This window comes from Primulina tabacum, chromosome 11 (assembly GCF_025594145.1).
Source record: "Primulina tabacum isolate GXHZ01 chromosome 11, ASM2559414v2, whole genome shotgun sequence".
Lineage (NCBI taxonomy): Eukaryota > Viridiplantae > Streptophyta > Magnoliopsida > Lamiales > Gesneriaceae > Primulina > Primulina tabacum.
The window spans coordinates 38,545,838-38,569,014 of record NC_134560.1 but is presented as its reverse complement, the minus strand read 5'-3'; the positions used below and the strand labels follow the sequence as shown (position 1 = coordinate 38,569,014).

The 23,177-nt window shown below is 33.4% G+C and overlaps 1 protein-coding gene, 1 long non-coding RNA gene, 4 other non-coding genes and 1 pseudogene across 6 annotated transcripts; all 7 read left to right on the top strand.

The window, feature by feature from the left end:
- The first annotated feature begins 888 nt into the window (after positions 1-888).
- Positions 889-11,870, top strand: LOC142518613 (uncharacterized; annotated as a pseudogene).
- A 296-nt stretch (positions 11,871-12,166) lies between these two features.
- Positions 12,167-12,238, top strand: TRNAP-CGG (transfer RNA proline (anticodon CGG)). The gene has a single exon. It is a non-coding gene; the product is annotated as a tRNA-Pro (tRNA).
- Positions 12,239-12,553: 315 nt separating this feature from the next.
- Positions 12,554-13,595, top strand: LOC142519918 (uncharacterized). Its single transcript, XR_012813817.1, has 2 exons — positions 12,554-12,659; positions 13,399-13,595. It is a non-coding gene; the product is annotated as an uncharacterized LOC142519918 (long non-coding RNA).
- Positions 13,596-15,725: 2,130 nt separating this feature from the next.
- Positions 15,726-15,797, top strand: TRNAP-UGG (transfer RNA proline (anticodon UGG)). Its single transcript has one exon. It is a non-coding gene; the product is annotated as a tRNA-Pro (tRNA).
- Positions 15,798-17,095: 1,298 nt separating this feature from the next.
- On the top strand, positions 17,096-17,167 carry TRNAP-UGG (transfer RNA proline (anticodon UGG)). The gene has a single exon. It is a non-coding gene; the product is annotated as a tRNA-Pro (tRNA).
- A 1,183-nt stretch (positions 17,168-18,350) lies between these two features.
- Positions 18,351-18,422, top strand: TRNAP-UGG (transfer RNA proline (anticodon UGG)). Its single transcript has one exon. It is a non-coding gene; the product is annotated as a tRNA-Pro (tRNA).
- Positions 18,423-21,802: 3,380 nt separating this feature from the next.
- LOC142519917 (uncharacterized) lies at positions 21,803-22,692 on the top strand. The gene is made up of 4 exons (XM_075622935.1): positions 21,803-21,808; positions 21,889-22,035; positions 22,104-22,169; positions 22,249-22,692. The coding sequence occupies exons 1-4, from the start codon at positions 21,803-21,805 to the stop codon at positions 22,690-22,692; spliced, it is 663 nt and encodes a 220-aa protein (XP_075479050.1).
- Positions 22,693-23,177: the final 485 nt, after the last annotated feature.

Below are 23,177 nucleotides of genomic sequence, written 5' to 3'. Positions count from 1 at the left end.
TGCGGGACAATCTGAACATTAGCTTCCAGTTTTGGATTTATAAAAATAGTAAATCAAGGGCCCCTTCCTTTAATTGTTGTAGCCTGCCATTAAAAGTTCAATCTTTAATAGTTTTTCCCCAATTCTGAAGTTTCGAACTTCATTTGATTTTATCTGGTTTGTATTATATCCAAATTCTTTTGTGGTGAACTACACGGTATTCGTATTTATGTATTATATATTTAGATACGTAATGGCGTTTGTTTTTGCATTTTAGATATGGATCAAAATTCAACAAGCAACGAATCGTTGATCGCTCGCATTGAACAGTTGGAGAAGGGTATGTATGCATACCTGTGTGGTTCTTTAGATTGAGGACTCTTACCTTTTATCTGCTTCCGATGTTCTTTGTGTTTTCGGAAAGCCTGCTGAATTAGTTTCTCAATTTCCTGGCGTGATTGATTATGTTTCTGATATTTTCTGGAAATTGACTTCGTTATGTTATTGTGTGGACAAATCTTGTGACATTATATACTCTAAACTGCATTAAACACTTTTTTTGTGATTAAATTTGAGTTCACAAAGTAGATTGCAGTGTAATTGAACCAAGGGAAGTTGAATGATAGTTTCTTTCTCAAAAACAAATGTCAATCTTCTACTCATATCGGAGGATTTGTTTATGAGTAAGGAGTTTCTTTCTCAAAATGAATTTCTAAATTCTACTTATCTATTTAAATAATCGAAGAACAAGATTTGGGAAATATAATGCATGATTCATTTGACTCTTGTTTTCTGTAAATGTTAAGAATACTAGAGTAGTGATATTGCTGAGGCGTTCTAAATTCTTGGACCTTGGTATTTGCTTTATTGTGGCTTTAAGTTTTGAATAGGTTAAGTCCTTGTCACTGATCTGAAATGTAGCCGATCCTTCTGACAGAACGCGATTGAGCTTCATAAAGATGTTGAACAGTTGTGTATGCAGCAAGCTGGACCTGGTTATCTGGGAGTGGCAACTCGAATGCATTTTCAGAGGTAGACTACTTTTTTATTTGAGGCTGATATCCTATTACTAGTCCTCTCCCATCAGTATGTGTTTTGGTCCCTTGGATGGGAAGCCTGGAGAATGTATTATTCTGTTTTTTAAATTGTAAATGATAGAATCTGTAACTGTCTCACACTAGGACGGCTGGGTTGGAGCAGGAGATTGAAAACTTGAAAGCAAAGTTGGCTGTTTGCACAAGAGAAAATCAGAATCTACAAGAGGAGATATCAGAGGCTTATCGCATTAAAGTGAGATCTGCTGCAATTTATCTAGTGTCACTCACACTGATCAGTAGTTAATCTTTTATTGAATTCCAATCTGACAAGCGTGGTGTTCTCAGAGCCAATTGGCAGATTTACACAGTGCCGAAGTCTTAAAGGTCTCTTTCTCTATCTCTCTCTCATTTAGAGTAGCTGTAAAAATTCTTGCTTTCACTTAATTGAAAAGTCACCTTACTGGTAATCAGTACTGCCTCTTCAATGCATTTCATTCATGCCAAATATGGTTGCTGATGAAACTAACAAAAATTTATGAAAGTCTAGGATTAAGCACTGATTAGATGTCTGTTTTTTACTCAGATTTTTTTCTTTTCTTTTCTTTTTTTCGCATTTCCCCAGAATATTGAAGCCGAGAAACAGCTTAAATTTTTCCAGGCTTGTGTTGCTTCTGCTTTTGCTGAGAGAGATAATGCAATTTTGGAGGTTATTTATTGATTTTTTTACATATTCCCTTTCTTCTCTTCCCACCCCCGCCTTCTATTTCACTTGCCCATTTTCTGTGCTTGATTTATTTTCTATTACCGTTGGTTCAACATTTAAATACTGGGAGGGGAGGTGCAACGTAACCACCTCCGAGAGCAAATTATATGGTGAAATTGGTGGTTCTTCTTCTTTTACTCTTGTTTGGCTTAAATAAATTTGAATGCCCAGTTACGTAAACCTGTTGGTGTTGATTTATTGCTGTTAACAGGCTGAGAAAGCTAAGGAGAGAGAGGAGCTCATGCCACATGAGCTGAACAAATCTCAGAAAAGGTATTTATGGAATTATCTTTTTTCAAAGTCATTCTAAACTGTGTAGTAGAACTAAAAATCCATGCATAACTTTCCTGCTTGTAATTTCTTTAACTTTGTTTTATCTGGTATACTGCAATCTATTCAATTTAACATAGAATAAAAATATTTTTTTGCTGGTGCAGTAGATTAAAGCTATGTCCTTCTCTGACAATACAGGATAGAAGAATTGACCTCTGAACTTCTTGAAGAAAAGAAACTAGTCACCACCCTCCAAATTGATGTAGAAAAGCAAAAAACTCAACATGTGATTTTCCAAAAGGTATTAGTCCAAATTCTGAATCATACTCTTCCCTATAAGAAAACTTCCCCCTCCTTTGACATGCAAAAAAAATAAAAAAATCTTTCAAAATTAAAGGGGTTTTATTTTTCGAGAAAAACGGGTTGTTTCAATTGATATTTTTTCCTTCTTTAATCTTATTACTAATTTTTTTTATTTTCAAACTTTGTTGCTATATTTTATATATGGTAGCTAACAGGACTTTCAAATTACCACTTTTTCTGTAATTTTCTATTGCTTGCAAATTAATATTTATGTGATTTCTATTTTGGTATATTCCATGATGAGATAGTTTTGATAATATTTTAACTATGTTTCTGATTAAAGTTAAAATAAATACATCAAAATTCTTAATTTCTTCGCTTGAACTTCTTTTAGTTACATGTTTTTTGTCTTTAATTCTCTTGGGGTGTATTCATTCTATATTTTTAGTGACTTTTTAAAATGAATGACTTTTGTTGAGTTGATGGATTTTTATGAACTTTTATAAAATTTCATAGAATTGTAAAACAAATTTCATAGACTCTTATAGACTTTTTCTTCAAGATTTTTGTAGAATTTTGTAAATTTTTTCATAGAATTTTGTAATTTTTAATTATGATTTACTTTTTATTAATTATTTGAAATAGTATTTAGACATAGATAACATCTTCAATTTAAATTATTTGTTTGTTTATTAATGTAAATGAATTTTACTTGCTTAAAAGTTAAATCAATTTAATTTTTGAGAAACGACAAATGAATTATTCAATTAATTGAAATCAAAATTTCAATTCTTCTTGTCAATTCAGCATATTAATGAACTATATTTTTATAAGTTCATAAACTTTTTTAGTTAAATGAACAATCAAAATAATGATTAGTCTTTTATGAAAAATCTAATCATTATTGACAATTTGATTAACATCGATCCATGTTTCATTGGCTATGGTATCTCTCCATGCATTAGCATTTGCTCATTCTTGAGTATCAAATTACTTATTAAAGTTGTCATCTTCATAAACTTGTGCTGATGAAAACAATTGAGCTTCATTATCTAGTTCAATTGAAGATTCATCACATCGACACTCATTTCGAAGAAAATTGTGTAAAGCTCTGTTTGGGTCTTATATAGAAATGGAGGAGTTATCTTGAATATTTTGATTTGTGATTTAAATATATCAAATGTCCGCTCAATAGCATGACGAAGATTGAACAACTCTTTAGGATCTTCCGGATGACAACCTTGTCCTGTGAATTTTTGAAGATGATAACGTACATTTCGAAAAGAGCCGATAATTGACGTACATTTCGAAAAAGGAGCCGAGAATTTAGATATCTGTATTTACCTATCAAACCATATCTGTTGAATTAATTAACTAATGAATAATATATATAATCTTTGAAAACTACAAAAATATAAACAATCACATAATATATTGGAAAAAGATATATACCTTGTGGCACTTTAAGCACATTATTTCTTGATAAAGCATCTGTCAACACTAGTGAATCATGCGCAAATCCCTCTCATCCGCTGAGTATGTTAATGAATTCTAAATCAAAGTTACAAGCTGCCAAAACATTTTGAAAAATTACTCCGTGGTGATTACGGTTATTATCACATGCAAACACCGTTGCTGGAATATGAGTGCCATGAATAGCTCCAATGTAATCCTGCAACAACATGAATAACAATAATTTCAACGACAAAAACAACAATGATAATAATAGAAGAATTTCATTACTTACCTAAAGTAAGAGTAAAATCTTGTAATATCTCTTATTATTTCTGGCACTACAGATCCAGGTTTGGCCATCATATCTACCGCAATGCTTTTTAATGCTTTCCACACCTTGTTGAAGTTTTACTAGTATTGTATTGTGATCGACCAAATGTTTTACAAATCAAACAATATCGAGTGTTTTGTCCAACGATAAGTAAAAACATGGCAAGCATTTCTTTCAACACAAATGTATCTATGTCTCGTAAGGGTGTTCTTTTTATAAGAATGTTGCTTAATTTTAAAACAAAACATTGGGGTACGTTCGATAAATTTCTCGAAAGTTTGTTGGATTCTCTTTTAATATTCGATGAATATAATCGTATCCACTTGTAGTTATTGATCGCCTAGTTAAGGGACAATGGACACACGTTTGCTATGAATGTTAATTATGTGCTCATGTAGCACATATAGGATCTAAAAAATTTGGATCAACAAATACTCAAAGGTTTCATGTAATTCTTCACACAGTTCTTCTTCTTCCATTTGTTTATCTACGTTGTACATATTGATATTTGACATTTAAATTAATCATCTGACATAAAACAAGTAATGAAAATAAAAAAACTCTATGAATTCATGAAAAAAAATCATATGTATGACCAAAACAAAATCTGTTCAATAAAAAAACCGGGTAATTGTAGAATAAAAATAATCCAAAAGTTGAAATTCGCGACTAGTTCAATAATTAAAAAACAATTCAAAAAAATATGAGTAAAAATTTTAACACAGTGTTTATCACTAATTTATGCCCCCAAAAGTCACTCATTCATTCAACTTATAGTCTATTCATTCGAAACGCTATTCGATTGTCATTTCAGAAAAGCCATCTTCTTTACTCTAGTATTAAACAAGTCAAGCACCTTGTACCGAGTACGATTTTCCAAGTTTGGGACTTCCTTAATAGCATCCCAACAATTATCATCTACAATGCCAATTGATTCAATCTTAGAAGCTACCTTCTCAATGTTGTGAGGGAGCCTATGCATAATATCTGGGTCAGGATTCTTTGATGTGCTCGATTTTATTTCAAACTCGATAATATCTCGTTTTCTAGTGGCTGGTGGAACCTTTGAACTAATTGGTTGAGAAGGTAATGGAGAAGTGGAGACCTCAGGAAGTGGAGTCTGATATGAAGATTCTCACCCGTCATTTTGCATGAATTCACCACTATCGTAATCAAACTAGTACCCTTTTTTTGTTCTATCTCAAATGTTCTCGCATCAGTGTCATCTCCTAATCCAATTGAGTATTTTCCGGTGACAGTTCCATTCTCAACTACAATTCTCAAATCTTCGTAATCTTCAAAAGTGATGGTCCAATAATGTTCATGTTTAGGATGAGTCTGTTAAAGAACAAAAAATAACGAGTGTTAAAACTAATTCTAATTTTAATTGAAAAATATACATTTTATTATTCTAATTAGAAGATTCTTACCTTAAAATATTCACCCTATGCTTCATCATTAGCCTAGAATTTCTTTGTCTCATAATCCCATCCAAACCCAAAACTATGACGTGTAAGTTTAGAATAGTTATTGTATCGTTATTTAAACCACTTCAAACGACTTTGATATCGTGCGAAAGTCTTTTCACACCCTAGTTTTGCATTAAGAGCATGAATTATATTTTTTTTCCACTGTTATTTTGTCAAATCTCATTCTTATCACGACATCCTCGCATGGCAGTATCGACCATGAGTTTTAATAATTTATTGCCCTCCTCAATCGTCCAAAAATTATATTTTTCTTGTGAATCTTTACCATTTATAGTTTTTTAAGAAAAAGTATAAGTTAACTATCTCAACAATTATATTAACTTTTCATATATAACAAATATGAAATGAATCTCATATAATCTTTAATATAAAATATATACAAGGATCTTTAAATTTTGTCAAACATGTTAGAACATTCAAAATGCGTCAGCCAACATGTATAAAAAAGCATCCTACCTTCATAGTATATACGTTGAAACAGAAAAATAATGAATACTTGCAAGAAAATAAAAAAGTTCACAGTCGAGAAGGAAAAAACCCTACTCCTAACTCTTCTACTTCTATAATAACTATTTAAAACAACTTAAGTTTAGATCAATCATGTTTTGAAATTGAAATTTATAGAAAAATATTTAACTTTATAATGATTTTTCTACTAAACTCACATGCTATCGATTTGCAACCACCAAGACACCGTGTATGTGATTTCTTAACTATCTCTAAACCTCCAAACAGACAACCAATATTAAAAACAACATCGTTTGTTAAGGTAACAAGCTTGAGGCCTAATGAATGAAAGGAATCATATTCAAAGCATAATGTTTAATGTCTGTACTATTGCAATATTAAGACATCAAATTGAAATAATTTCAACAACTACAAAACAATCTAGACACAATCATTCTAACGACTATAAATAAAGGTATCGGTGAATCTACGAGTGCTTCACAAAGTAACAACCGGAAAGCAAGTAGATACAGTCATTATTGTGACAATTACAAGCTATCATTATGAAATTTGTACGATAAAAACGTGTGGCCATGGGCCTCTAGGCTTTTGTTCCTGAGGGTATTTTTTGCAGAAATAACAAAAGAACACATGAAGAAAAGAGAGGAATTGGCCCAACAACAGCTAAGAATGACGTTATCTTCCCACACACATTGAAGCAAACACAGAGACACTATATAGTTGTGAATAAGGACCATCAAACTATTACCACAACCCTTTTTACACATATATACGCATATATGTGAGCTTTCATCGTTTTTATGAAACGAAAGAAAATTTCTGAAATACAATCATCATAATGATTCAAGAAAAAAGCAACAATTCATCTCTTTACACATAAATATTGGCAATATACTATATAATGATTCAAGAATGACCAATCATACTTTTTTAAATAGAAGAACTTTTTTGAGATAGAACTTTTCTGACGATGAGTGAAGAACCCTAGAGACATCTTGTGATAGAAGAGAGAGGGTGCATTTTTCAAAAAAGAAAGTCCATCAAAATCTTTAGAATGGTGGAAGAAAATTTTAGATTTTCTGTAATTTTACATAAGGCTTCAAGATTTGTACATAAATAATTTCACAAGAATCCTTGAAAATCTATGAATACATCACGACCTTTTAAAACTCTTTCAAAATCTATTTTGAATTGCATTAAATCTATATAGAGTATATAAAAATCTGGATTGGATACCTCTATATTTTTAAACTCCATAAAAGTCTTAAAAAGTCTAGAATGAATACACCTCCCTTATTATTTATGTAGTATACTATGCACAAGCAATGCATGTAGTCGAAAACTTGTTTAAATAATAGATATGAAATTTACACTGAACAATTGCACCTAAATTGCACTGACATGTAAATAATTTCGTTTAGAATTTTTTGGGTGAAGACTTATTATCGACTAGCTGCTGAAAATAAAAATCACGATCATGTTTGAACATGTAATTTGTCTGTTCTTCATGTTAAGGATCATTTTTTGATTGCAGGTCATTGATAAATTTTACAGTTGATCATTTTTTGATTGTAGGTCGTTGATAAATTTTACAGTATCAGACAGGATACCTTGAAAACATAGTTGATACGAGCTTGGAAGAAAAATGTGACTGCCTTTTAAGCGATTCAGGTGAAATGTGGAGGTTTGAAAATGATGAAGAAACTTCAACCTCTAGTTACATTGTAAGTTATGAGATTGTTTTACTTGAGTATCCAAAAATTGATTTGCCCATTGTCTGAATCCTACAATTTATGCTTTTACCTGATTGGAGATACTGTTGTTTTTATAAAGATCCTTCTTGTTTGTGTACTATGGTAGCTGTCCTCCCTCTTCTTTCTTGGCATTCTTTGTGTCATTTCGATGGTTTTAGCTGGGTACTTTTTTATTGATGTCTTATTAGGGGTTCTTAATATGACAAAATTTTACTGTTTTTGACATAAAATGTTGGCATCTTTGTTTATATATGACCACGTTCAGTTTTTTTTTTTTGGCGATGAAACTTCCTTTGGTTCGTAGTTCAGCATAGAAGAATTCAAAAAACTTCCTTTGATTACTGTCAGCAACTTGATTAACTTTTCTTCAGACAGAGCTCTCTGGAATCAGAAATTGGCGTTCTGAAGAAAGGTGTGGATAATCTACAAAACAAGCTTCACGTGGTATGCTTCTATGTGTTTTGTTCTGTTTCATTTTTGTTGTGCATAATACGGATACTTCTTTGTTGATCATCCTTATGTCAACTCTAATCAGGGGCTGGAAATCGAATCCTGTTTAAAGAAGAAATTTAAAGAATTGCAGAAAAGTAAAGTTAGTATCTTTTATTCTAGATATATGAAACATTATTCCTGGGTTGCATTAGTTTGGTGCTAATCGCGCAGAGTCTTTCGGAAGAGAAGATGAGGAAGCAGATATCAGCATTAATTTCTTTCTATTCTCAGTACAAAATTAGTATTACGAATTTACTAGATGAGTGGCGTACGGAGCTAAAATCAATCAGTGATATGGTGGTTGAGAAGGTGAGGGAGATTGAGCTTAGTGGTGAACAAAATCTGAAATCTTCTCCTATACAAGATATGGAATTAAGTGGGAGCGAATGCAGAGATGTTCATATCAATACTGACTCCGATCGCATATCTAGTACTAAGGTTTGTCCTGATTGTATTACCTTGTGTTGACTCATACCTCAGTTCTTGTCATTGCGTGAATTATCTCCTGCAATTTTTCTTCCTTCTTTTTCTCTACTTTGATGAGGTGTCTCTCATAGCCAAATTTCTGTTTCTATTGTTTTATCATTCGATGCGAGAAATGGTTTCTTTTTTCAAAAGACATCAATCAAACTTTCCGTTCTCCACATTTTTTTTCAGAGTCTTAATCCCGACCTGCAAATTCCAAATGCTTCTGGAACCTGTGATACCTCCAGGGCCCTTGCTCAGGCATTGCAAGAGAAGGTTTGCTAGAAAATCCCTTTATTTTTACATTTTAAGATCATACATGTGTTGATATTTTTTCTTGTTTTTCAGGTTGAAGCATTGTTACTTTTATCACAACAAGACGAAAGACACCTACTGGAGAGAAACGTGAATGCAGGTCTACAAAAAAAGATAGAGGAGCTTCGGAGAAATTTATTGCAGGTTGTCTTCTTCTCTCTCTCTCTAGATTTAGGCATTTAGCATCTGCATAGCTTGTAACCATAACGTTTTTTAGCACCTTGTAAAATGGTCTTCCCAGATAATATTCTGCCTGTTATAAGTAGTATGATTATCTTTTGTTACTTTAGGTTACAAATGAAAAGGTAAAAGCTCTGATGGAGTTGGCACAGTTGAAGCAGGAAAAATATGTACTGCAAGAGTATGTTCTCCTTTTTGTTTCGTTATGAAGATACCCCTATGTGATGCTGAATAGCTTATAATCTGAAGAATACATGTAAGATAGCATGAGGGATGTCCCGATTTCTGCCCAGTTTTTTCGTTGTCATCTCTTGGTTTTCCTTATTTACCATATAAAGTTTCTTTATAGATTATATCATCTCCTCCACTGTATTTTATTTTGATCAAGTCTTTCCCTGCGTTTCCTGATATGAAGAACTGCGAGTTTTGTGTTTTAAGTGTCCTTGACAAGCTTTTCAATGATACTTGGAGCCATCAACTTTGTGCAAAGCTTTCTATCATTATTAGTCGGCATTGCCTATAGTTATTTCTTACTCAAACCTCGCACTTCCAGTTTTACCTTTTCTACATTTTAATCTCAATTTTTTGGTTTACTACTTTTGTTGCTGTGATTGACGGAACTGTTGGTCTTAAATAGAAATTTTAAATACTCTTTGACTTTTCATGAACTATCCTATAAAATTGATGATGGTGTTGTGTGGAGGTAATTGTAAATACAGTGCTGTTTTTAGTTCTACGGAATTGCCCTCGCTTGAATTGGAATGTTAAAAAATTTGTTTCACTGAAACTGGGTTGCTTGCCTTTAAGGCTTGGCATGATGTAGTGGACTACATTTTCTTGAATGGTTAAAAGGCTCGCTTCTCCCTTTCCTCCAAACCATTTGTTGTTATCTTGATTTGAATTTCTCAACTCTGTGCTTTACTTCTCGTTGTCTTTATTGTCCTGTACTCTCGTCACTCGAGTTTTTCCCACCATAGTTTCTGTTTCTTATTTGTACCAATCTTGGAAAATTTCCTGCAGAAAGATCAGTCGGGATGTTATACAAGGAAAGCATTTGAGTGAGATCGGTGAACAAAAGCTGGAGAAAGATGGGAAACTTAAAAATTTCCTGAAGAGAAATTATCTCAGCCGCTGGGTTGGAACTTCAGAAGGAAATGATGCTGAAGCATGTCTGAATTATGAAAAGCCCAATTTTCAAATGGATTTTGCGAGGCACGTTAAAATTTATCATGAGTATCGAGTCCATGTTATCCTTTTCTTTTACATTTTCAGCACACCACATCTCAGAAATGTTTAGTTGTTGCATATGTGATTGGGATTTGTTATAGGCCTTGCCATTTTCTCATGTCTCCATGGGGTAAGAAAAAAAACGAAGTGATACGATATTGTCTTTGTTATGTTCTTAGCCCGCTTAATATGCAGGATGAAAATTGAAAATGCAACATTTAAGGAGAGCTTGGAAAGTATGGAGCATCTGCTTTCTTCCGTGCGGAGACTTCGAAAATCACTTTTGAAGGTGATGATATTTTGCAATTTTGTTGTCTTTGTTAAACCTCAAAGATGAAAGTTGGCCTTTAACTTTTTTTGTGAGATGGGCGAGTGAACAAATGCGTTGTTATGTCTATCTATGAAGTAATGAGTAAATAGCCACAACCAGTCATAACCTACTTCAGCTAATTTCGAATTCGAGACAACACTCCTCCTGAGGCTTGTACCAAAACTGGTAAATTTGGAATTTGTACATTGGTTCAAATGAAAATTTTCTCAAATTTAACATGGAATTTTTCTTTAATTGCATCTAACTTGCTCTTCCTTATTAGAATTCTTGGTCCTCCTGCTCCTACACTATTCTTAGATAAACTAGTAGACAGACTAAATGATGAGCTTTTCTAGCATGGTAGCTATGAGCTCATACTGTCTTTGCTATCATATAACCTCTAATTGAATTTGCTTCCCTGCCTGAATTCTGTCGTGCAGGTTAAAGATTCAACTGGAGATAAAGCCGAACGCATGAACTGCTATGACTCTCTGGATAAAACAATCGCCGAATCAAGACTAGTGAAGATTGCCCTCGGCAGCTCTCTTCCCCTCAGCTGGTCTGCAGAAACAGATGGATCACACGGTGAGATAAATGATGGTGGGTCCTATCCTGGTCTTGAGAAAGTTGACTTTGTTTCTGCTGCTGGATTTGAGATGGTGGATCTCTTAATCTTTGCTGCACATGTCTTGAAAGAACATATGACTCATCAAGATAAGGGAGAATGCGACCCAAAGACGATCAGCCAAACATGAAGATTATTTTTCTGTTGTACCATGTAACATTGAGATATGAAAAATATGTATATAATTGAATCAATATCTGTAAATCAGCGTGATCCTTGATTATTGATCAAGTAGTTTGTTGGTGGAAACAGATTCTTGCTAACCGCTGCTGCTTCTGTTTAGTCACTTGGGAATATTGGCAGAGGCTTGAACCTGTGTGGACCCTTCCATTTTGGGACCATTTTGGGAGGGGGATGATTTGGTGTGTTGCTGATCCCATTGAATAGAAGTCTGTTTAAATTTTGTTTTTTCTGTGCTTTGCATCTTAAACCTGCATTGATTTCTTGCAAGATTGCTCGGAGATCATGAGACTGCAAAAATCTTATATTGTAATTTGTTTCCTCTTTTTTTTTCTGTTTAAGCAAATGAAGATCCATCGAATGGATTATGATATTTAATTATATTCGAATTTTTTATTCAAAATCAGCAAGCAGCATGAATTTTAGTCAATATCGCAAGTAATACGAGGTGTGGATGACATTTATCTATAAATAATCAGTTTTATTTTAATAATGTGAAATAAAACACACAAAACGACCGGGCATTTGGTCTAGTGGTATGATTCTCGCTTCGGGTGCGAGAGGTCCCGAGTTCGATTCTCGGAATGCCCCAATTCTCTCACACACTATCATCTCCCTTTTTATATCTATATCATGTCATAAAAAAGTCGCAAATCACATGCGGAATGCGAATGACAAATGTTGCAGCAATCCATCATAATACGAATTAAAATTCATACAAATTGCTCATATTCCGACAACAGAAGGGTGTTGCCCATTATGCAACATAAATTCTGAGGTAAACGCCCATTTATTAAGTTTTCTACATAAAGAAACGCCCAAGTATCCATTACCAAGACTTGACTCACTAAAGAATACCAGAAGGATTTAACTAAAATGAGATGGTCGAACAGGACATTTGGTCTAGTGATATGATTCTCGCTTTGGGTGCGAGAGGTCCCGAGTTCGATTCTCGGAATGCCCCTTTTACGTCTAGCTGTTTTTCTTTTCTTGCCACAGAGCTCCTTTCACGGTCAAAGGCCACTGTCAACTGATAATATGCAGCAATAACAGAGTTAGCCGCCCGTATCATTGTTGTAGGAAGGCCAGATGTATTATGACAAATATTAACATTATTGACCCGATGGAGGCTGTAAATATATAACATTCATTTACTTCAATTTAGAGTTTTCCACTAATTAATTCTATTAATGATCGATGCTGAAGTTTTGAGATCCAAAGTCAAACGAGCACATGGAACCACGCAAGTAGGTATGACTCAAAGGCAAATTCCATGTCCTGTTTATATTAAATAGATGGTAGACTACAGTTGGCAAGTCAATGATACATATTTGGCAAATTTTACTCTTCTCACCATATGTTGTTTACGAATCTATACATAAAAAATCAGACCATATTTGATTATTCAACAGTCAACTTCTAAAACTTGAGTAGATCTTTTTCACTAGATGTTATTTACGCTGTTATATCAAAAGAATTTTGGCAATAACATCTCATCATCTAGGGATCGCTGGGCACTAAACCAATTTAAAACTTAAATGGTCAAGGCACTCATGTCTCAGGCTACAAGAAGCAATCGAACATTAATGCTGATTCATTCCAATGAATTTCATGATAAGGCCGTTTCCTTTCGTTTTGAAATCCACCACAGGTATATCACATATAGCCAGCCAATTGCTACTAAGACTAACAAAATAAATTTCTTCAGTTAATTAAAAACAAAAAAAATAAGTTTTGGGTTCATAGAGTAGCAGGAAATTAAAAAATCTTACAAGAACCCGAAAAATTTCATCAGCAATTGGGCATTTGGTCTAGTGGTATGATTCTCGCTTTAAGTGCGAGAGTTCCCGAGTTCGATTCTTGGAATGGCCCAGCTGAATAAATGAGTTGAAACTCTTCAAAAAAATTTATATAGCCATATTGGTGGGGAACAGGGATGATATACAGTCACAAAAGGTCAACTGAATCAGGTACAGCTGAACCAAAATAAAAAATTCTAGATGGGCTAATTCATCTTATAAGATTAACCATTCACTCAAATGATATCACTGACTTAATGCATGACCACAAAGCAATAGATTTACAAGGCTGTCTATATAATTAATCAACAAAAAAAAAAAAGTCAGGAAACACACAAACAAGCAAGAGCTAACTGGGATCCAAAAAAGTAGATGCAGTTAATGTTTACTAATAATCTACTGATAATCTAAAACTACATAGGATAAAAGCAACCAAAAAGTCACACTTTTGGTGTGTGAAAGACCCAAGTTCAACTTTTAGAATCCTTTTGCAAAAACGTAGGATCTCACAAATCCTACATGCATTTTGCATTTTCAGCCTTACTTTATTTGGTTTTCCAGAACAGTAGTCAAAACACTACCACATGACAGAATATCAAGAAAAGAATTCAAGACCATCACATGTTTTTCCAAAGAAAAGATAGAATATACATTTAAAAACAATCCTATTATTGGACAATGCACTTCAAAAAATTCCGACTTCCCATTGCCTGCCAATATTTCATGGGGCTAAGATGCTGAGTAAATAAATTGATAAGATTAAAGAAAACACATTGGCATATAGAATTGGAATTAGGTCATGTGGTATTATTCTCACTTTGGGTGCGAGAGGTATTGAGTTCACTTCTTTGAATGGCCCATACAAATTAGTCAATACATTTACTTTTTTGCTCCTGTCAGTTTAATACCAGGATTCAACTCATCTGACTTAAAGTCAAATAGAAACAGCAGTATATGATCTTTAGAGAAGCCAAGTCACACTCAGAGAAATAGCACCGTGGTCAGAAAAGGAACATGAAGTAGATGTTAAAGGTTCCAACAAAAACAAAAGGAAGCACGTTGAAATCAAACTGGGAGGAAAGGTCAAGGGAGTAACAATGAGATTTTATCTAAAAACTGCAGACTCACTTTTTGGCACTTATATTGTTGGATCTTTCTTTAAATTTCTACAAGTAATCAGATCCATACAGATTTATGGTGAATACCAATGGTTAGCTTTTGCAGACTCGCTAGTTGGAAATATTTGCAGGAATACTAATCACCAAGACTCGACTACACATAACAATCAGATTAAAGTTCACATCCGCATGTAGTCATGTGTGTGAAAGAATTATCAACACGAGGACATTTGGTCTAGTGGTATGATTATTGCTCGCTCCCTAGTTCGATTCTCATAATGCTCTATTTTGGCCCCTTCAACTTTTTGCAACAAAGTTCCTAGAAACAGTTGAAGTGAAATTAAAAAAAATCCACTATTGATCAGTAGAAATATGCACCTGTGATAGATTTTTGCAAGTTATCAATTGATTTTTGTAAAATTAACAAATAATGCACAGTGAATATCAGAGTAAGAAAGCTAGATTTATTGTTGCAACCTAGCAATTACAATTTATTGGTCTAGTTGAAGCCTTAAGATAGTCGATGAACACATTCATTAGTACAAAGAAAATTACATCTGCTGATATGGATCAAACAAAGAGAAGAAAGTATATGATCAGCCAGTGAAACCCTTCAAAATTCAATAGGCACAAATTAAAAATCAATCCATATTGACCACCTACATGGAAAAATACATTACGTAATGTAGCATGTCCCAGGAGTTTATACCTGATCATTAACATTGTCAACTTCTTTGTTAAATTATAAAGGAGATGATAGCAAATGAAATGCCAGTTGGGATAAACCTGCATATTCAACGAGAAAATTATTTATATTTTCTACTTAGATTTTATAATCTTTCAGATCCTATAGAATGCTCTACAAAAAATCAGGTGATTACAACAGATCACCGAGTTCTATGGACTGTAGGTAACTACATTTTCCTTACATGGCTCATTTTGTAGGCCTCCATGAAGCAAAATCGCATAATAGATTTGATCATTAAAAAATGCCAGTTAAGTTCCAATTGTTTATTTTTATCTTGATAAAAATCATCGAATGATCAAATCTAGATGCAGTTGATTAAATTACACTTGTGAAGTTAATTTGTACACCAGATAGATGCAGTAGGAATTAAAAAATAACTCTCAAGTACAAAAATAATGCAAAACTTAGCAATTGGGCATTTGGTCTAGTGGTATGATTCTCGCTTTGGGTGCGAGAGGTCCCGAGTTCGATTCTCGGAATGCCCCATTCAAAAATTTTAATGCCTTTTTTGCTTGATTATTTCTTCTCCTAGCGGACAACATTTTTTAACACATCGTTGTAATTTTTTTTCAAGTTATATTTAAAAAGACCAAAAAACTTCAGTGAATCAACTTCGGCTCCAAATCAAAATTGAGAGCTCAAAAAGCCACTAAATAGCTACTAGTGAAAAAGACCAGCCAAAAAGCCGCAAAATCAAGATAGCATTGTCTGCCAACATAATCAGCACCAGGTATACACTACACATATTTCAGCGCTTATCTTTCTTCTATTTCCACTTCATGTCATGATCTAGTTCTTTAGTCGACCTTTGAAATTCATTTGTGCTTATTAACTAAACCGGAAAATATTATCTTGAACGAACACATTCCACTTTTTTTTTAAGGAACATAGTTCAATTTCAATATAATGATTTAGTAGATATAATAAAGTCCAGAAGTAAAACTGAGCTGAAAGTTTAGAGCTGACTTTAAAAGGATTACAGTAATATCATTTTAAAGAATGCATTTAGATGGATGATTTAATCATAAAAAACTGAAATACCAAGAGATGAACTGAATCTACCTCTCTAGATTTTCCACTAGGTTGTATGTTTTTATTGTTAGCGTGGATAGTAGGTTTTATCTTTCTCTAATTAATTGCTTTTATTCAACAATTAAAAAAAAAGCATTTAAAAAATTCCAGAGTAAAAGTATTTGAAACTTCTGATCCTCTCTACTCGATAAAAATGATGAACAACAGGATCACGAACCGAATTAAGAGATACCGACAATCAAATCTTATTCTCAGAACTAAGAAAAAAGTCTTAATAGCAGATATTTGTTATCCTTCTAATTTATGGTGTCTGTTATTCCAAATTATAATAATGGTTTATGAAGAACATGAAGAATTTTGACGAATTCACAAAAAGCAAAGCATCTGTTTTTGTAGAATCTAACATTACAGAAAAAATAAAATAATTCATACAACGAAGGAACAGAAAGTCAGTTAACATTTTTGAGAGCAAACATTATTATGATTCATATCACGGCTATCAATATGTCAAAGCCTAGTACATTATAAAACACACACATGTGCAAGAATGTAGCCATGTTCAATTAGTTTCATATATCGGCTTTTTGCCAAGCTTGCTATGCCAATGTTACAAAATGTAACATCAAAACTAGAGAGATGATTTGTTCAGAGTACCCAAGTCAACTTCATTTCCCATCTATATGTATCTAGTAGATTCACACTTGGAAATAATGCACAAGAATGCGAAAATACAGATTCAGCCTAGACAACAGGGCATTTGGTCTAGTGGCATGATTCTCGCTTTGGGTGCGAGAGGTCCCGAGTTTGATTCTCGGAATGCCCCTCGTATTTTTTGTATCCACCAACCTTCACCAATAAAGTTTGATCCTTTACAATTTTACTTAATTTTGGTCCAGGACCTCAACAATATTTTCAAGACATTGGCTTTCAGTGGCAAAATGTGATATCTTTCGTATTTATTTTCTACATTTCACAACATGTAAATATTCAAGTAAGCACGTTAACCCTAGCACAGAATATCCCACATTCATCCATGATCTCCTCTCATAATTTTAATATACTGTATAAAATAAAGAAAAAAATCTACACAAATAGACATAAAAAATAAACAAAGAAGCAGCATGTTCAATAATTCCAATAAACGAATCTAATACAACGCAATAAATAGCTTCTAAAGCTATAGAAAATAAATAAACCAGAAAAAATTCAACCACACAGCTATTCATATAAAACTTAGCACTATCATGAGCAGGAATTGAACATCAAGAGACTGATTTTCCAAACAAAATCGATACGGCAACAAGCGAACATGATTACGATACTAGCTTATAATTTTACCTCACATAGCAGGTTCTTCCTGAAACTTGCTCCACAAAAAAAGAGACATAGTATTTTAGGGAAGAAAAATTGAAAATTCAGATTCTCTCTACACAATAAAAATGAAGTCAACAACAGGATCACCAGAACGGAATTAAGAGACACCTACAATAAAATCTTAATCTCGGAACTAAGCAAAAAGTCTTCCTAGCAGATATTTGCTATCCTTCTGATTTATGGTTTCTGTTATTCAAAAATAAATAAATTTATGGTTTATGAAGAACACGACAAATTTGATGAATTCACAAAAAGCAATACACCTGTTTTTGGAGAATCTAATAGTCCAGAAAAATTAGAATTTTTTGTACAAAGAAAGAACATAAAGTCAGTTAACATTTTTGAGAGCAAACATTCTCATGATTCATATCACGACTATCAATATGTCAAAGCCTAGTATATTCTAAAAATACACACATGTTCAAGAATGCAGCCGTGTTCCATTAGTTTCGTATAGCGGCTTTTTGCCGAGCTTACCATGCCAATATTACCAAAATGCAACATCAAACCTAGAGAGATAAAGCTGTTAAAAGCATCCAAGTCAACTCCATCTCCCATCTGTATGTATCTAGATTCACACTTGGTCATAATACATAAAAAAAAGTGAAAATCCAGATTGAGCCTAAACAACAGGGCATTTGGTCTAGTGGTATGATTCTCGCTTTGGGTGCGAGAGGTCCCGAGTTTGATTCTCGGAATGCCCCTCATATTTTTTGTATCTACCAACCTTCACTGATAAAGTTTGATCGTTTACAATTTACTTATTTTTGGTCCAGGACCTCAATATTAATTTCAGGACATTGACTTTCGGAGGCAAAATGTGATATCTTTCTATTGATTTTTTACTTTTCACAACATTAAAATATTCAAGCAAGCCTCTTAAACTTAGCACAGAATATCCTACATTCATCCACAATATCTCCTCTCATATTTTTAAAATACTCTGTATAATATAAATAAACACCTACACAAATAGACACAGATAAACAAACAATCAGCTTGTTCAATAATTCCAAGAACAAATGAGTCTGAAACAACAGACAATGAATAGGTTCTAATCAACGCAATAATAGCTATAGAAATAAATAAACCAGAAAAAAATTCAGCCACGCAGCAATTCATATAAAACTTAGCATTATTATGAGCAGGAATTGAACATCAAGAGACTAATATATCAAGCGAACTCTATATGGCTTCAAGTGATCATTTTTACACTACTAGCATATAATTTTACCTCATATAGCAGGTTCTTCCAGTAATTTGCTACGCAAAACAAAAACATTGTATTTTTTAGGGGAAATTTTTTTTAAACTTCTGATCCATTCTACTCAATAAAACTGAAGTGAACAATACGGTCGCATGAACCGAATTAAGAGATACCAAAAACCGAATTAAGAGATACCAAAACCGAATCTTAATCTCAGAACTAAGCAAAAAGTCTTCCTAGAAGATATTTGCTATCCTTCTGATTTATGGTTATGTTATTCCAAAGAAAAATAAATTATGGTTTAAGAAGAACATGATGAATTTCAATGGGTTCACAAAACTCAATACACCTGTTTTTGTTGAATCTAATAGTCCAGAAAAATTATGTGTTCGTACAACGAAGGAACACTAAGTCAGCTAACAATTTTCAGAGCAAACATTATCATGATTCAAATCACGGCTATCAATACGTCAAAGCCTGGTGCATTTTAAAAATACATACAGGTTTACGAATGTATCCGTGTTCCATTAGTTTCATATATCGGCTTTTTACCGAGCTTGCTATGGCAATATTACAAAAATGGAACATCAAACCTAGAGAGAGAATGTTGTTCAAAGCACCTAACTCAACTCCATCTCCCATCTATATGTACATAGAATCTAATTTAGACTGTAATGCATAAAAAAGTGAAGGGAGGATTGTTGAAAAATACCCCATGAAAACTTAAAATGTGTGCTCAGTTCCCGATTAATAAAATCATATGCTGCACTCCCTAAATTCAATTTTATTTTGCTTTCACTCCCTAAATCAATTATTTATTAAATTTCTCTTTAATTTTTTTCCAGCTAATATTTAAGTAATATATGTAGACCGGACTTCTATTATTAGGATATTTTTTGGACCGGACTTCTATTATTAGGATATTTTTTGGACCGGACTTCTCAATTATTTCTCTTCTATTCTCTCCTCCGTTCGTGTGATAAAATCCACCTTCCCCCAACCCACGAAATCGACGCTCGTCTGAGAAAACCCAGCCGCTTTCTTCACTGATCGAAGAAACCATTCGGCCGAAAGGGTCTTCTGACAACGACGGAGAACCATTAGTAAGGCGCACGAGGTAACAAGCAGAATCGAGTGAGAAAGATCGTGAGTTTCTCCGATTTTTCATTTTTTCATTTTCGAAATTTTTTTATGTTTTTGTGGTTTTTTGTGGATCTTACAACGTTTGTTATCGATTTTTTGTAGTTTATTCATTGGAGAACTTATTTTCATTGATCTTCGAAAACTGTGAGTTTTTCCATTTTTTTTAAAATTATTTTCGTGTTCTGTCGATTTGTAAGAATGAGAAGAATTTTTTTGGTTTGGACTGCTGTGAAGGAATTTGCCCTCGTTGCCTCATTCATCATCCTTCTCGCCGACTCTTGCAGGTAAGTCTCTAAATTAGTGAAAATCCATTCATATTTAAAAAAAATATATGTTATTTACGTAATGTCGTAATCTAATGCCATAAATTAATCTATGGTTTGAATTTAGTTGGGGGAGTTTTCTCTCTTTCTTTATTAATTGATTATTTTTCTAATTTAGTGGCTGATTTGTTTGGTGTGAATTTCAGATACGGAGGTACGTGTATCATGATGTTATAAGGCTGGGGATGCTGATAAATTAATGGATTGTGCTCAAGTGCAAGTAAAAATTGAAATTTTCCGTAGTTTAATTCTCCATTTTACAATCTAATATAAATACAATGTTCTAAGAAGTGTAGTAAAGGACTTTTACATTAGATATATCTCATGGACTTCAGAAGAAGTGGACGTATAAAGGTCAAAACAAAACTTATAAATGAATGCTTCAAGAAATAGGATGATTTTTTGTATTATTTTGGATGGCCTACTTGGTTCCCTCTTGTCACAATAACCAAAAGGGATGCAAAAAATCTATGGTCATGTACAGAATTAGTGATTGATATTTGTTGTACTGTTTGAAAAAATATATGGTAATGTATACAATTATGATTTCAATTCCAAAATTAACTTTGATTGTATTTTCAAAATAAGTTATTTCGGTCGGTTGTACAACCATTATTTTTGTCGATCATGTACCACCATCTCCTTGTTTTTTCATCTTTTTTGATAGGAAGGCAGTGTTTCTGTTTTTGTTTGCCTTGTTTTTTATTTTATTAAATTTTATGGTACAAAATATCTGGACTAATTTTAGAAGTTTATGTTGTTTTTAATTCTGTATATTGATATTGTTACTTTTTTTCTTTTATGTAGAAATGGTTAAAAAAAAAGTTGATGAAAATGATGCTCATATGCAGAGCATAAAAGATGCAATGTCACGATGTTCTTCTACTTAATTTAGAAAAGTAATAAACAAACTTGAACCAAAACTGAATGAGAGGCAACGAACAAGGATCATTGGTACTCCTTTTGGTAAATGGTTGAAGATGCCTAAACTGTCTATCTACAGTACCCGAGTTGATGTCGTATTAAGGAGTTTCAACATTGACTCCCTCTCTTTTATCTTTGGAAAGGGCATCATCATCCCTTTCACATCATTCGAATTTTCTATCGTCATTGGTCTACCTCATGGAGGCCAACCTGTAAACCAAGAGCTCGGAACAAATTCGGATTTTTGTCACGCTATTTTGCAGGGAAGCTTATCAAAGCCACGAGGAAGTCGATTTCTGAAAATCTGTTGTTAATAGCCGAATCAGATGATGACTCACATTTGGATGATTTTGTTAGAATGTTTATTTTGTTTGCGTTTAATTGCATAGTATTTCCGCTGAGTACCTATTTGACTCCCGGGTTTGTATTTTCTTACATTGATGATTTGACCAATTTCTTTGGATATTCATGGGGAGACGCTGTCGGGATGATGGTGAGTTGGTATTATTTTTTGTAACTACTTTTATATAAAAAATTTGTATCATAATTTTTATTTTATCATTATTTATGTAGGCTTGGGTGTACGAAAAAGTTCCTTTCTTAGGAGTAATATCCGGATCCCCGCGTACATATCCCCGTTTGTTCAAGTGGTGTGAAAGCAAGATTCCGTTAAAAGTTGAAGAAGCGGAGGCTTTGCTCAAAAGAATCACTTGTACGAAGGTATTTTGTTTTTAGATAATTTTTGAATATTTCAAAGGTGATAATTTTTCTTTTTTATTATCTGAAAGGAGTTTGACATCATTCCATTTGGTGAGGAATTGGAACTATTTGATCAGAGGGAGGAAAATGTAAAGGTATACAAATATATTCACCAAATGTATTTTAGGATGTATTAAAAATCAGTGTTGATTTATTTAGGCGTTGAATTTTCAGGTGTCGTCTAAAATGAAGGATGCAGAAACAACGTACAAAATTAAGAGATTGGAAAAACTTGTTGAAGACCAATTCAACGAGATTCAAATGCTTAAACAAATGTGTTGTCAATCTGATGGAATGGTGACAAAAAATGTTGTTGGTGGTCGGGTAGATTGTGAGGTGAATGTTGGAAAAAAAGACGATACGAATGTTTCGTTTGAAGATTTTGACATCGATTTAGGTGGATACAATGGATTCCATAATATTGATGTCGTTCAAAATGTGATTAAAGGCGATGGTGTTGGTTTAACTGAGGTGGATGTGGAAGTAAATAAGGTTCACACAAAGGAGTCTTCGAGAGAGATAATAGATGAAAGTAATGATGTTAATTGTGTATCTGGCTCACAAAAGGACACAGTTAGTAATGTTATATCTTCAATTGTGAAGAATGTGTCTGGCTAAGGACACAGTTTGCAAGGAAGCCTATTAAGCTGCCAGGCTTTGCACGAACAAGTCGTAGCACACAAATCAATAGCGAATGATTTATCTCCGTCCACAACCTCAAAACTCCAAGAACATGCTTTCAACACTTTCAAACTACGAGATTCGGCATATGTTTTTGCAAGAACATTCTCCTTTGATGGACTCAATATCTTAATCATCCCCATTGACGCTTCACGTCTTCTGTGCATAATGTCCATAATTTGAATGCAAATATGGTCCACCATGGCAACAATAGGAAGAAATCGTGATGCTTTAACCCAATTGTTCCAACACTCGGCTATGTTATTATTTATAACACCTCACCGATTTCCCGGAAACCATGCATTTGCCCAACTTTCTGGAGACGATCTCACTATGAAGTCTCTAGCAATTGGCACTTGACTTTATTATATTGTTAATATGTTGATCAAACTCCTGTCTTGATGGGGCATATGCGGTTTTCT